The 12,975-nt window shown below is 35.5% G+C and overlaps 1 protein-coding gene across 3 annotated transcripts; it reads right to left on the reverse strand.

Moving 5' to 3' along the window:
* Positions 1 to 233: 233 nt before the first annotated feature.
* Positions 234 to 12,495, reverse strand: LOC116181101 (protein spartin). Of its 3 annotated transcripts, none has more exons than XM_031501372.1 (8): positions 12,339 to 12,495; positions 11,688 to 11,806; positions 1,843 to 2,245; positions 1,664 to 1,798; positions 1,418 to 1,612; positions 1,176 to 1,370; positions 633 to 885; positions 234 to 579 (listed from the first exon to the last, which is right to left on the reverse strand). In XM_031501372.1, the coding sequence occupies exons 2-8, from the start codon at positions 11,802 to 11,804 to the stop codon at positions 333 to 335; spliced, it is 1,545 nt and encodes a 514-aa protein (XP_031357232.1). In that variant the 5' UTR covers positions 11,805 to 11,806; positions 12,339 to 12,495; the 3' UTR covers positions 234 to 332. The 3 variants fall into 3 exon arrangements, with proteins under 3 accessions (XP_031357232.1, XP_031357240.1, XP_031357248.1); XM_031501380.1 differs by lacking the exon at positions 12,339 to 12,495 and adding an exon at positions 12,112 to 12,260; XM_031501388.1 differs by lacking the exon at positions 12,339 to 12,495 and adding an exon at positions 11,988 to 12,055.
* Positions 12,496 to 12,975: the final 480 nt, after the last annotated feature.

Below are 12,975 nucleotides of genomic sequence, written 5' to 3' on the forward strand. Positions count from 1 at the left end.
AATGATTTTTTGTAGAAGCAACTGAAAATTCGAAAAAAGTGAAATACACAACCTCTATTTCCCACAGTATCAGCGTTTTCTCCAATTTGAGCTTACCAAATTTACCAAAGCAAGTCAATATTTTCATTCATTTAAGCAATTATGTGCCAATTCTTGCAAGTTCGTATTGATCGCTTAAATGAATTTTTCCAGATAATGAGTACCTACACCTCCCGATAACAAAACTAAGAAACTAACAAGAAGTAAACACTTTATTTGCTTAGCCTTTAACAAACCAAAACATTCAGTCTTAAACATTCCTATTTCCTATCCTATCTGGTTGTTTACGCTTACTACATCTTACTAGTTGAAGTGGAGGTGTTATCAATTGCAGATAAGTTAGGGTATATGTTATGAGTGTTTGAATTATCCACAACATTCTGAAATTTAACGTCTTCAATAACTGCTTTTCCAGTTTCCTTAGCTGCTATCTTTGCAATTCCTTTTGGAGTAAAAAATTTAGTATTATGACCGAGGCTTATAACATTTCCAACTGTGTTGAAGGTGTTACCGGCTAAGTGCCCAGCTGTGTCGCCGTACCTAAAAAAAGGAATAATTTGCAAAATTTCTAGGCTCATTCTGTTGCAACCTACTTATGTTGAACAACACTGACGGTATTGTTAGAAAGACTATTCCCTAAAATAGATGCAGATGCTTCAAGACCGTGATAAACACTTGAAAATCCTTCTACCGCACCAGCGGCAACAGTGAATAAACCGTTTAATTTTGAAGACGCTTCCGCTTCGGGCATATTAAAGCTGGAGGTTAATAAACGTGTGCCTTGTTTTTGTATGTGAGGGGCTAGATATCGACCCAATGCCTGCGTCGCAGTTCCTACCTTCTCAGCTGGAAAAGGGTTGTTTCAATCAACCGAATCCTTTATATATAGTTTACACAATGACGAAAACGGTTGATAATGAATGGGTGGGCTAAAACTAGACTCTGTTAAATATATCTGCAAAACACACAGTTTCATTATAAAAGCAACATTAGAAAACCATCACCATATTGAACTTTGCCTAGGTTTATTACTTTTTCTGTACTGTTTATGAATTATATTACCAAATTCGAAATATTATCATTTTCCTTCTATTATGTTACCTAAACGATGACAGTGTGAGCACTTTTCCAATTACCTACATATCCAGTAACCTGTACAGCTGCCGCACTTGCTTCGGATGCAATTTCAAATCCTTTAACAACAGAATTTGGTACAACAGGGGTTTCATGGGCAGGACGAAGATAACCAATAAGTTTTGGTGTACCATAGTTTAAAAGTTTTCCAGCAGTCTGAGCTCCTCTTATAAGTCCTTGAGATACAAAATAACCACCTACAGAAAACTTAAATATCAACCAATTCACTTTTAAATAATGTTACCTGTTGCGAGTCCATTAGATATCATCTGACTAACACTACGGGGAGCTTCTGCTTCTGGTCCCAGTGCTCGTCTCGTACGCCTACGAGGGATGGATAGTGTTGTATCTTCGCCAATAATACCATGTAAAATATCTTCCAGTAGTTGGTACACCGAAGAATCTGCATCTGCAGGTAAAATTATACCCACAGAACTTCCTATAAAGAAGTGATATGATTGGTGATTTGTGTGACTTGATTATACAATACCAGGTACATCCGAAAAAATATCAGGCAATATAAAAGCACCAAATGACGTTCTGTAACATGGAGAGACACCCGGGACAAGGGGATAAATCCAATCGCCAACTTGCAAGAACACTTGTCTGGGTGTTACTTCAGTAGCTAAAAAAAGATTGAGATTCCAACATCGCATGTAACCACTATACCTGGAATCACAGCAATGCTTAACACTTGCGGCTCGGATGTTTGCGCGACCGACCCATCAGGAGATATGAAAAATAGTTTCACGCCTTCGTAAGTGTATATAATTTCAACAGGTCCATCCACAGCTTCAACTGGTAAATCACTCAGTGCATTGGCCAAATCGGTGTAAGTATGGGGAACAACATCGGACGTTGGTATGTTTTCTTGCGGAGATTCGCGAGGGACAAAATTCGGTGCTGATGAAATCGTATTTATACGCACCAAAACTTCCGCTCGAGTTCTTTTCATTTTTTGTATCATATCGCAAGCATTACCCCACGTAAAGTCTGGATTCTCGGGATGTGTTACTTTTACATCTAATGCTTTATCTATGAGAAGAATTCCCTCTTTGTATTTGTCGATTGCCTAGAAGAAAGAAAGAAGATTTATGTGGGTGAACAAATAAGGTACATTACAACACAAATTATTTTAATTAATTTGTACAAATCCATAACTTTTTCAAACTGTAAGATGTCAGGTTCTAAATCTACTTTTGTTTCTTGAAAACTTCCTTAGTTTGAGGGCAAGCGACCATGATCAAATTGGAGAATAGAATTTACACAATCATTGGCGTAATTAATTACTCTTGCTGGATACTATCATTATTAATGTATCAGGCATTTTTTTCAACAAAAGTGATTCAATTAGTTTAATTTATTCAACAAAGATCTGAAACACTTTGTTGGGGCCCGTATGCACATAATTAGGGAGCAGGTTTTCATGAAAATAAACCTTGTCTTACAAATGCTTCTTCTTTTAATTGCGCATTAACAAATTTCACTTTACAACAGATGTTCATGTGCAGCTTTTTGCTTATAAATTAGAAATGGTGTTTTCTTCTGCATTTGTGTTTACAAATGCTCCTTTTCCAACATTTCAAGCGTAAAATAAAAAATTTAAATTCATAATATATCAGTATGGAAGCTGATAGACGTAGGAAGTAGGAAAACTTTTCATCTTATTAGGCTCTAGGGCACCTCATAACAACTTCAGGGAATCATGTCAATTAAAAAAAATATATATTTTAATGGCTTCACAACATTTTCCCTGGCTGTAGTTCAGAACACTATTTACGTAAAGCACATTTCAATGAATACCATCAATACTTCTTGGGTATTAAACTAATGCATTTAGACGTGTTCCTAGGGTGCATTACCTTGAACACTGTGGGAGTAATGGAATAAGTCGTGAGTTCTATAAAAGAAAAGTCAAGAAAGTTTGACTTTTTGAATTAATTCGCTATTGGTTTATTGCAGCTTGTGACACTTCCTCCTCATCTTCGGAGGATCCTGATCCACTAATATCTTGTATAAATTGTATTTGCCTCTACAGGAACATTACTACTTTTGTGTTTTTGCATGCGGCCAATAATAATAATAATAATCTTTATTCTTCTCCTAACGTAATGACATGGAAAAAACAAATTCGAAAACAAAAAAAGACAGAAGAATCACAAGGCGAAGTTCAGATATACAAAGAGAAATCTTCGTATCCTGTTCTACCATGACAGAACAAACAAAACTTATAAATTTAATACCTATCCTAATGAAAAATTGCCTTAATCTATATTATTCGGTGATCGTAGAAAATATACTAATTCATAGTTTAAAGAAAGAAAAAAAACTAAAAAACAACTTAAAAGTAGCACACATGTTTAGATATTAGAAGAAACCTGTTGTAATATTAAGAACTCGCGAAGTTTCTGCTTAAAAACGCGGGCGGAGAGATCTTTTAGACTGTCAGGTAGATGGTTGTATAGTTTGGATATATTATAGGAGAAGGAGCGTTGGTAAAGAGCTGTAGTGTGTATGGGAGGGGTAATAGTGCCTTTATAGCGAATATTAAGAGGTACACACTCTTAATCAGTGCGAAAGGTAATTTTGTTAATGAGGTAAGGAGGTGATTTATTTAAAATAATTTTATATGTGCAGGCCTTCAACAAATAAAAACGATTCTGCATGTTCAACCAGTTAGCGTTAGACAGTTTATGTGTTATGTGGTCAAACTTGCGGATGTTGTATATATATCGCAAACAGGCATTTTGAACCTTTTGAATTCTATTTTTATCAATACCTTGCAAGCATGGACTGAATACAACACTACAGAAAGTAAAATGTGACAATACTAATGATTCGCAAAGTAAAATCTTTGTTTTTATTGAGAAATAGTGTCGGTGTGCATATAGCAACCTTAAACTTCCATAAGCTTTTACTATGCTTTGTGAAATATGATACGAAAATCTAAAAGTATTGTCAAGATGCAGGCCTAAATTTTTTGCACGGTGGACTACAGGTATGATTGTGTTATTGATATGAATAGTTATATCTGAAAGGTACCTATTAGTATTCCTACCACCAAATAACAGCACTTGTGATTTTGAGGGATTGATGTGTAAATTATGTTTTAGAGAAGTTATATAGAGGTTTTGTAAATCATTATTAATCTTAGACACTGCATTATTGATTTCAGACGGTTTAAATGACAGATATAATTGAGTGTCATCCGCATAGGCATGATAATTGCATGAAGTGATTACATTGTTAAAGGATGAGGTGTAAATGCTGAATAATGTTGGTCCTAATATCGATCCCTGGGGAACGCCACAGCTTAGAGGCAAAAGATCAGATACAGCATTTTCCAACTTAACACACTGAAACCTATTGGACAAATAGTCGAGGAGGAAATCTGCGGCATTCCGTGTAAGTCCAATGAAATGTAAAATAGAGCGTAATAAATGGTGATCAATGGTATCGAACGCCTTCGAAAAATCGAGAAGAACCAGGATGGTCAATTTTCTTTGATCAGTTGCTTGAAGGATGTCATCTGTTATGTTGAGAAGCGCAGTGCTACAACTGTGCAACGGTCTAAAACCAGACTGTGTGGAAGGTAGGATATTAAAAGATGTTAAATGATTTATAAGTTGAGCATTGATTATCTTTTCTAATATTTTAGATATCGCAGGTAACACACTGATAGGACGCAGGTGATTCAAACCTGTAGGATTTTTTATTTTAGCAACTGGTCTCACAAATGCCTGCTTCCATAAGGCTGGAAATTTGTTTTCAACTATGCAGCAGTTAATGATGTGGGTTATGAACTGTATTACAAATGGGCAGCAATATTTTATCATTTCTATGTTAATTTTATCTATTCCGTAGCAAAGTGAATGAATTTTATTTAATAAATCTAATATAGTATAGGAATCTACAGTTTTGAATTCCAGCGGCACAGTGACCCCTGCCTTAGTATTATTGTCAAAGAAATCAACTAGATCTCTATTACCAGCAGCACTCAGTTTAGGAATACTGCTAATAAAATGACTGTTAATCTCATTAGCATGTTGAAGGTGTTGAGGTATTTCAATAAAAGAAGACTGTTTAATGTCAAAAGAATGTAATACCTTCCAAGCAAGTTTGGATGATTTGAGTGTCCGAAATTTGTACTCCAAATATGCCTTCTTTTCATTTCGAATTGCCAGTGTAGTAAAATTACGCAGGGATTTATAATACTCCCAATGGTGGTTCAGTTTACTTTTGCGGAATTTAGATTTTGCTTTGTCTCTTAGTGACTGTAGTAGTTTGATGTTATCGGTTATCCAAGGAAAGCGGGGCTTAGTTACTTTAAATAATTTATTGGGAGCGTGTAAATCAAAAATCTCAGAGACACAAGAATTAAAGATCTTAACCTTAAATCATAGCTAGCAATGTTTTACCGCGTGCTTTGCATACAGCATTTTTATTGGTTGAATTTTATTTATTGCACTACTCAAGATATTTCCAGATCGGATCTCATTTTCGTCCACTCATTTCTCACAATAAAATAAGTTTTAGTCTAGAGGCTGTATATTTTTTGGCAACAAAAATTAGTTCCCGATCCAAACGCTTTTTTTATGTAAGTACAGTGATTCGAAGTCGGGGAAAAACAATTAATTAAAACAGCTGAATTCTTCCGCGAACGAAATCGTGAGTATTGAAAGGAGTGGAAACTGATATTTTGCAATTTGCAAAACTATTAATTTTAGGCTAAAATATTCGAAGAAGTTATAGGAAATAAAATGAACAACTTTGTATATACATTTTTTTTCCCACGACCTCCAATTATGCGAGAAAAAAAAGAAAAACTGTTTTTTTCGTTTTCTATTTTTATTTTTACGAAAAAAAGGCGCAGGGGCCTGAAATTTGAAAGAACATAGCTTTTTTAGTGAGAAAAAAGATGACAATTTGTTTGGGCCTGTAAAGATAAGCCGTTTTGGATATATTCACGATTTTCGAAAATACCGCTTTTTCTTCAGGGGGATGAAAAATTAATTTTTTTCATCGTACAGAGCTGCGCCAAAGAGTACCCATAATAAGAGATACAGCGCAATGGTATAAACGCGTGTTGGCTATAAGAACTCGCCCGCTAGGATTCCAAAAGCGGGCCCTCGCGTAGAGGTGGCCAGAACTAACCGCCTCTTTAAATATTGGCGCGTATTGAAAATTTACAGAATTCTTTATAGAATTTCGGTTTAAAATATTTGCGCGGTTTTCACATTTAATTTTCTTTCTTATTGGCTGTATAAAATGTGGACATGATATAATTAGAAAACATTACTTAAGTAGGTATAAAAGAAATCAGCAAGGATTCAATACCTATTGTTAATTACATTGGTATTTTCCTGTTTAGTTGGCGTCTATTGAATAGACAGTAATTACTATTTAATTTAATAACCAATAACAGGTACAATTGTAAAAATGCAAATTAAATTTGTTATTATCCATCCTTTTTAGATCGTCTACTACAATCAAATTAAAGTAGACAACATATTTCATAAAATTGGATTTTATGATGAGCATAGCGATTATTTTACAGGAAATTTTGTTTGCTTTAATTTTGTATAGATGCCTACATACATTATATTGTTTATAGTTTGGCCGGAAAAAATTAAAAAGTGATTGCAACATTTTTTCCGGCAATCTTTCATTATCTTATTATTTGTAGGTACAATAAATGCTATAAAACGTGTACTGGTCTTTTTTTTTTTAAAAATGTTCGTTTATTTCCGCGCAAGTCGGAAGTAAATATCGTTCGTTAGGCTACTTCCTCTAACTAAACGATCTAGTTCGGTCGACTTTTTCATACGTCCGTCGACGGTAGGGCGACGAACAGTGTGTACAAAGGGCAGAGACGTAATCAAAGCGAGCTTATTACTCGCGCTTACTGGGAATACACAATACACACTAAAAAATCTATTTTACCGCTCAAAAAACGGCTTATTGTTACACGAAGAACATATCTTCGCACCTATGAATCAAACCAACAAGCGTTCGGACCTTAATAAATTGTGCCATAAGCGTAGAATGGAATAACATATCTCTAAACATCATACATTTCAAGGAATAATAGATACCTAAATAAGTACAAGCAAACACTAAACATTTGGCAACACTGGGATTTCTGCAATGATATTTATAAACTTCTAAACAAGTAGTTGCCTTGAAATAGCCCCTTAAGGCCCCCCTTCACGTGCAGTTCTTATCTTCGCTCCCGGATTGAATTCCTGGCGCGCGCTCCCGATGTGTGACATGCGTTGCATCTACACGTTCGCGCTTGATTTTTAATTTATTTCAGTTTTATTCTGTTTCTGAGTCTGGTAGTGCAACAGTGCTGTTAAAGAATGAGTTTGAAGAAGAGGAAAGCAATTGCTTTTTTGTTGCTGGTGGACGACGAAAGGGACGTAAGAAGAAAGAGAAAAAAGTATTGGTCGAAACCGTGGTATTTGAGAAGAAATGAATCCACACACATCGATTTGTTAAAGGAGATAAATCAAACAAACCCTGAAACTCGGGAAACATAGCACTACCCGGGACTACCCGTTCTAAATTTCATCAATTACATTCTACTAAAGCTATCTCTCTTTTGCACACCTTAAGCGTACTACCTTCACCTTTGTCATATTGTGTCAATCCCGATGTGAGAACTGAGCCGCATCTACATGCTCACATCTTTCTGTCGCTGCATGTCAGTGCGCGCCAGGAATTTAGTACGATTTGATTTCTTCGCTCCGCGCCGCAACTGAAGCGCGCCTGGCATGTTTAAGCCCTTCACGTGCGAGTTTGGATTTAACTGAAGGAGCGTCAGTCCAAAACTGACGTAAAACTGCACGTGAAGGGGGGCCTTTAGGCGTAGCGTACGCCAATAAAATTGAGAAAAAGCAGTAAAATTTGTTAGGCAACACACAATACATATGCAACACTATTCTCTATGCCGTTGAATCTCTTATTATGGTTACTCTTTGGCTGCGCGTAGCAACATTTTCCCAAAGAGTCTATTTTAATAATCTCTACAGTAGGTATATAAAAAAAAACCCTGTTTCTTCTGGCCACGCAATAACTTTAGAACCACTTTACCGATTTCATTCATCTTTTTTTTAAGTTTTCCACTACTGTGTAGAAGGTTCTTACGGAAAGAAAAACTAAGACAATCGCGCAGAAAATTGGAAAATTTAGCCATGACTTTTGTTGTTTTATGAATTGCTACTAATAACAGAAATGTTTTTTAATTCTGAACAACTTTAAATTGTACAGTTTTTTCTGTAAAATGTACAGGAGGGCAGGATATTGCATAAAACTAACTTCCCATGTTAAATCCCTATGTTCCTACTTACCTGCACCACCCGGTATATACGAGTACGTCAAACTGACGAGCAAAGCGAAGCGCGAAACGAAGTTAACGGAATGGATATGAACAACACAACAATGTCCCTATCGAGTTGCATTTAATTATAACGTAGCAATCGATTACAGTTTACAGTAAATCGTTACTATTAGACCAAAGAACTTTGTGTGTTCACAGTGCAAGGGTTTTAAGCTCGCTTTTAAGATTAAAACTGAAGCCCCGGGATTATGTTGCACCAGTGGCCAAGTGAAATTAACGCCATTGGTACCGCCACCAGAGCCACTACATTCCTTGGTTTCCGGAAATGAGCCAGATTCTATATATGTATTTTTTTAGTCATATTCAGAAATGCAATAATTGCTTTCAAATTACGGCATTTGGCGCAACAAAAAAAAAGGTAAGCTCTGAATCGCCAAAAGCAACTAGAAGTGAGTGCGTTTATTTTTTATTATTTTGGGGAGAGATGGGGAGATTTTGGGACAAGTGTTTCAAAATCTTTTTTCCAGCTAAACGGTTGAACCGATTTAAACGAAATTTGCTACACATATTCTTAGACATAAAAGGGCGGAATCGAGCATGCGCAGGTGGGGCGGGTGCTACCTGTGCTAGCCGCAGCAATTTTTTGAAATAATTTTTTGTTATTATTTATTCCAGTCCGAATTGAATAGGTATTCATAGCTAAGAAAGAGGACAACATCCGTCGGGTCAGCTAGTAAAAAATAAAAAAACATCGTTCCGACAGAAAAATGTCTACAAAATCGACAAAAACTGAAAAACAGTATTCGATATACACACGCGCAGTACAGTTTATTGTGTTTTAGAAGCTACCCCATTGTCAGATGTTTAATGTTACTCACTCGGTTGCCATGTTAATGCCATCTGATATTTGAATTCGGAGTAGATAATGCAATTTGTACCCAATGGAAAAAGTTTGAACAAATTCTTAGACTTTTTAAAAATCATTTGAATTAATTCTCGGATTAAATCCCTAGCTTAATTCATATAAATTAATTTGTGCCAACCCTGCTTATGTAGTAGCATAGAGGATGAAGAACATGCCCTACGATAAAGACTGAGGGACAAAGTTTTTTTTAAATATGATATGGGCTACAATGTTTACATACACATAAGAATCACAATAGTTCATGTTAAGTAAAATGGAAAATTCATATATCCGAATAGCAGAATAACTATTACAATATGGGGGAAAAAACGAACAAATATTAACTCGCGTACTCATACAAACGTGACTGAACCCCATTTGAGTAAAAAACCCTTGTGGTGGTTTTCATGGGCGTACGTAGGGAGGAGCAAGGGGAGGCAGCTGCCCCCACTTGGCCTGGCCACAGGTTACGTTTTATGTTTGTTAAAAAATATCTGTAAGAATTGTCTTTGTTGGCTTCTATAATTCAAAACCTTTTCCTTTGAGATTTAAGCAATGAAAGAGATTTTAAGCTATAAATTAGGGTACCGATCCAGAAAATCGCTGTTCCGATGCCCATCGGATTAGTCGGCACACCGGCCCTTGCAAAGCTAGGAGCCAGCCCGGCTCGCCTGCCGTCGGGCTGAGCGAAGTTATCGTTCACTAATCGCGCGTTAACATAAACCACTGTGCTGTGCAGTGGTTACTAGTGATGTTCCGTCTACCGATTTTTTGGTAGATCTATCGATTTGCCTAAAATTTACCGATATACCGAAATAGCCTTTATATCTACCTATCTATTTTCGCCCCGTGTTTTTTTTTGCATATTTAATACAAAATTAATTGATATAAAAGCGTTAATAACTAATATTTTGAGATATAATAATTTTGAAGACGTTTTTAGTAACTATTATTTACTAAAAATAAAAATGTATATTATGTGTTTCATTAAACATATTTTTTCCGCCGATTTTATTTTTTGCCCCTCCCTACACCAAAAGCTGCGTACGCCCATGGTGGTTTTAGCTGATCGTCTACTTCACCACACCCAGTTGATATGCTTGTGTGCTGTTCCTGACAGTTCCCTCTGTGTTCTCTTTTTGATCATTTTGATACAATACCTTCATTCACACACTAAACATTGTGCTTATCCTTCTTATTGAAACACCCTTTAGAAAGCATAGGGCTAATAGCAGCCCATCTCCTGTATGGTTGAAGATTTTACTAAATAGCTGATTACATCAGATACTTCTCATTCACATTCAAAATAGTGCACAACACAAGGCACAACATAATAAAAGAACATTCTGATCTTCATCAGATCAGCTTCAGATCCACTTGGTAAATGTGAGGCACAGTATATACCTAGTAAATATGCGTAATTTCTGAGCAATTTTTTACCAAAATTGCAGATCAATCCAGCAAAAAGAATGAGAGCTGCTAAAAAGAGACCATTGAGACCAGCAATGTTGTTATTTCGCATTTGACGCCAAATACCTCGTTAACTATTGCTCCGAGTGAAAAAATGGATAGAAACGAATTTGTTTAGAATCGAATTTTCTATAAGACACAGTTGGTCTGAAACGTTCATTTTCAAATGTATTTTATGGAAAAATATAAAAAAAAGTAATCTCGAAAATTAACAATTTCTTATTACCGAGTTAAATTCATCTGTTCTTTTTGAACATCCGTATTTAGTCATTTCTTTTGTTAACAAAACAATATGACAAACCCGATCGCCGTAGGTTTCACAGTCATTGATTAATTAAATAAACAAATTATTAAAAAACAATGCTCTGTATTTCAAACTGGGTGACTCTACTTGCGATACAATGTTAAAAAGCTCCACAAGCCAATATCCCATTTTCAACTAGAAGGGTTTGCATAGTACTATTTTTTATTAAATAAAAACTTTAATTTGTTTATGTGATATAGCTTTTTGACAAATAAGTAGGTAATTAGTTTATATTTATATTATTTTGGTGCAAATTGGTTCATGGGCCATGGCACAATACAATTTGAATAGCAGCAATGTGAGCATTTCACGGCTCAGGTCAGACACACAAATTAATGAATGCATCCAGAAGGAGTCATATCTACCTCGAATCATCTTGGTACCTAAGTATACAATAAATTTTATACAAAATCGAGTACTTATGGTTTTTTTCAACAATAAGTCTGTATCAGGCTATAGAATTTAAAAGCATAACCAAACCAACTAAAACTTACATCATGTGGTTTTTCATGTTCTTCCAATGAAATAGCAGTATCGATGGCACTGTATGCTGCATCATGAATATCTTTTAGAGTTTGATATGTTTGCTGCCAAGAAGATGTGTTGCCCATTTCTAAAATGAAAGTTTTAAAAGGATTGGTATATAACGGACAGAAATAAATGCGATCGGTAAGGCAGAACAAGAATAAGTAAAATTTCAAAAATATCGACACAAATTAAAACAGGAATTCCTCACAATTAACCGCAACTTCATCCTTTTGATAAGAGTTTGGGTTTTAAACAAGTATATCTACCTAACAAAGATAGTATGCAAAATTAAACATTCGCCAGTAAACTAATAAACAAATCGAAGGTGAAGGTTAAAAGTAACACCTGATTGTATCAGTCTGTATGATGAAGTATGAAATTAGCCCTTACCGTAGCCCTTAAATTAGACCAAAGATCAGACACTGGCAAGTTCACAAAGCACATTATTTGTGGTGACAGTTCCTCTTCCTAGATAAAATTGTGTATCTATCTATCTGTAGATTAATCAGTGTAGTGTACCTACTGTGTAAAGGCATTGTTTAATAAACAATGGTAGTGGTAGAAGTTAATCTTAATAGTTAAGATAAGTTGTTACAGATAGGTATAAATATACATACCTGCTTTTTGTCGTCTAACAAGACGCTTGCGTTATACCTACGACAATCTATCCATTCTAAATTTTTAACAGATTGAAATATGATAACCTATATTTTTAAAACAACCATAGACCGGAAACCATAGACATCCACGGGGTCTTCAGGATTCTATTATAGAAAGTGTTTCCATCCTACGCCTACCTTTGTTTATAATTGAATAATGTCCAATTAATATCAAATTGTGTTGTAAAATTAATTGTTTGTAATTATGTAAATGCGTAACATAAAATTATAACATCACAAAAAGTAGCAGGTAAACTTCAAGAGGTAACAAGTTTTGGGAATTATGGGTCAGGTAAGCAGGTACCAAGATTCTAAGAAAGGGTGAAATACACAGGATGTGACTCATCTTTGGTACAATAAAGTCCTTTTGTTAAAAGCAAGCTGGAAAATTCTATGGCCTTGTAGGCAAATTCAACTAAAGACGAAATATGTGGAAATTACGAATCGTAACTCATTTATCGCACATAGATTCTAAATTGAAGAGTTTTGATTAGCATAATCTCGCCCACGCAAGATAGGTAGCGTCGCCCCTCGTTCGGGGTTTCAAGCCTCCAGTTGAATGTCCAAGGACGAAGACAATCACGAAATTAGGTGT

This window comes from Photinus pyralis, unplaced genomic scaffold (genome assembly GCF_008802855.1).
Source record: "Photinus pyralis isolate 1611_PpyrPB1 unplaced genomic scaffold, Ppyr1.3 Ppyr1.4_LG1, whole genome shotgun sequence".
NCBI lineage: Eukaryota > Metazoa > Arthropoda > Insecta > Coleoptera > Lampyridae > Photinus > Photinus pyralis.

Coding starts and splice junctions, on each gene's coding strand:
- LOC116181101 (XM_031501372.1), bottom strand. CDS start 11,804: ATGGGCAACACATCTTCTTGGCAGCAAACATATCAAACTCTAAAAGAT. Junction 1,371..1,417: donor ATCTAATGGACTCGCAACAG/GTAACATTATTT, acceptor AGTTTTCTGTAG/GTGGTTATTTTGTATCTCAA. Junction 886..1,175: donor ACAGGTTACTGGATATGTAG/GTAATTGGAAAA, acceptor ACCCTTTTCCAG/CTGAGAAGGTAGGAACTGCG.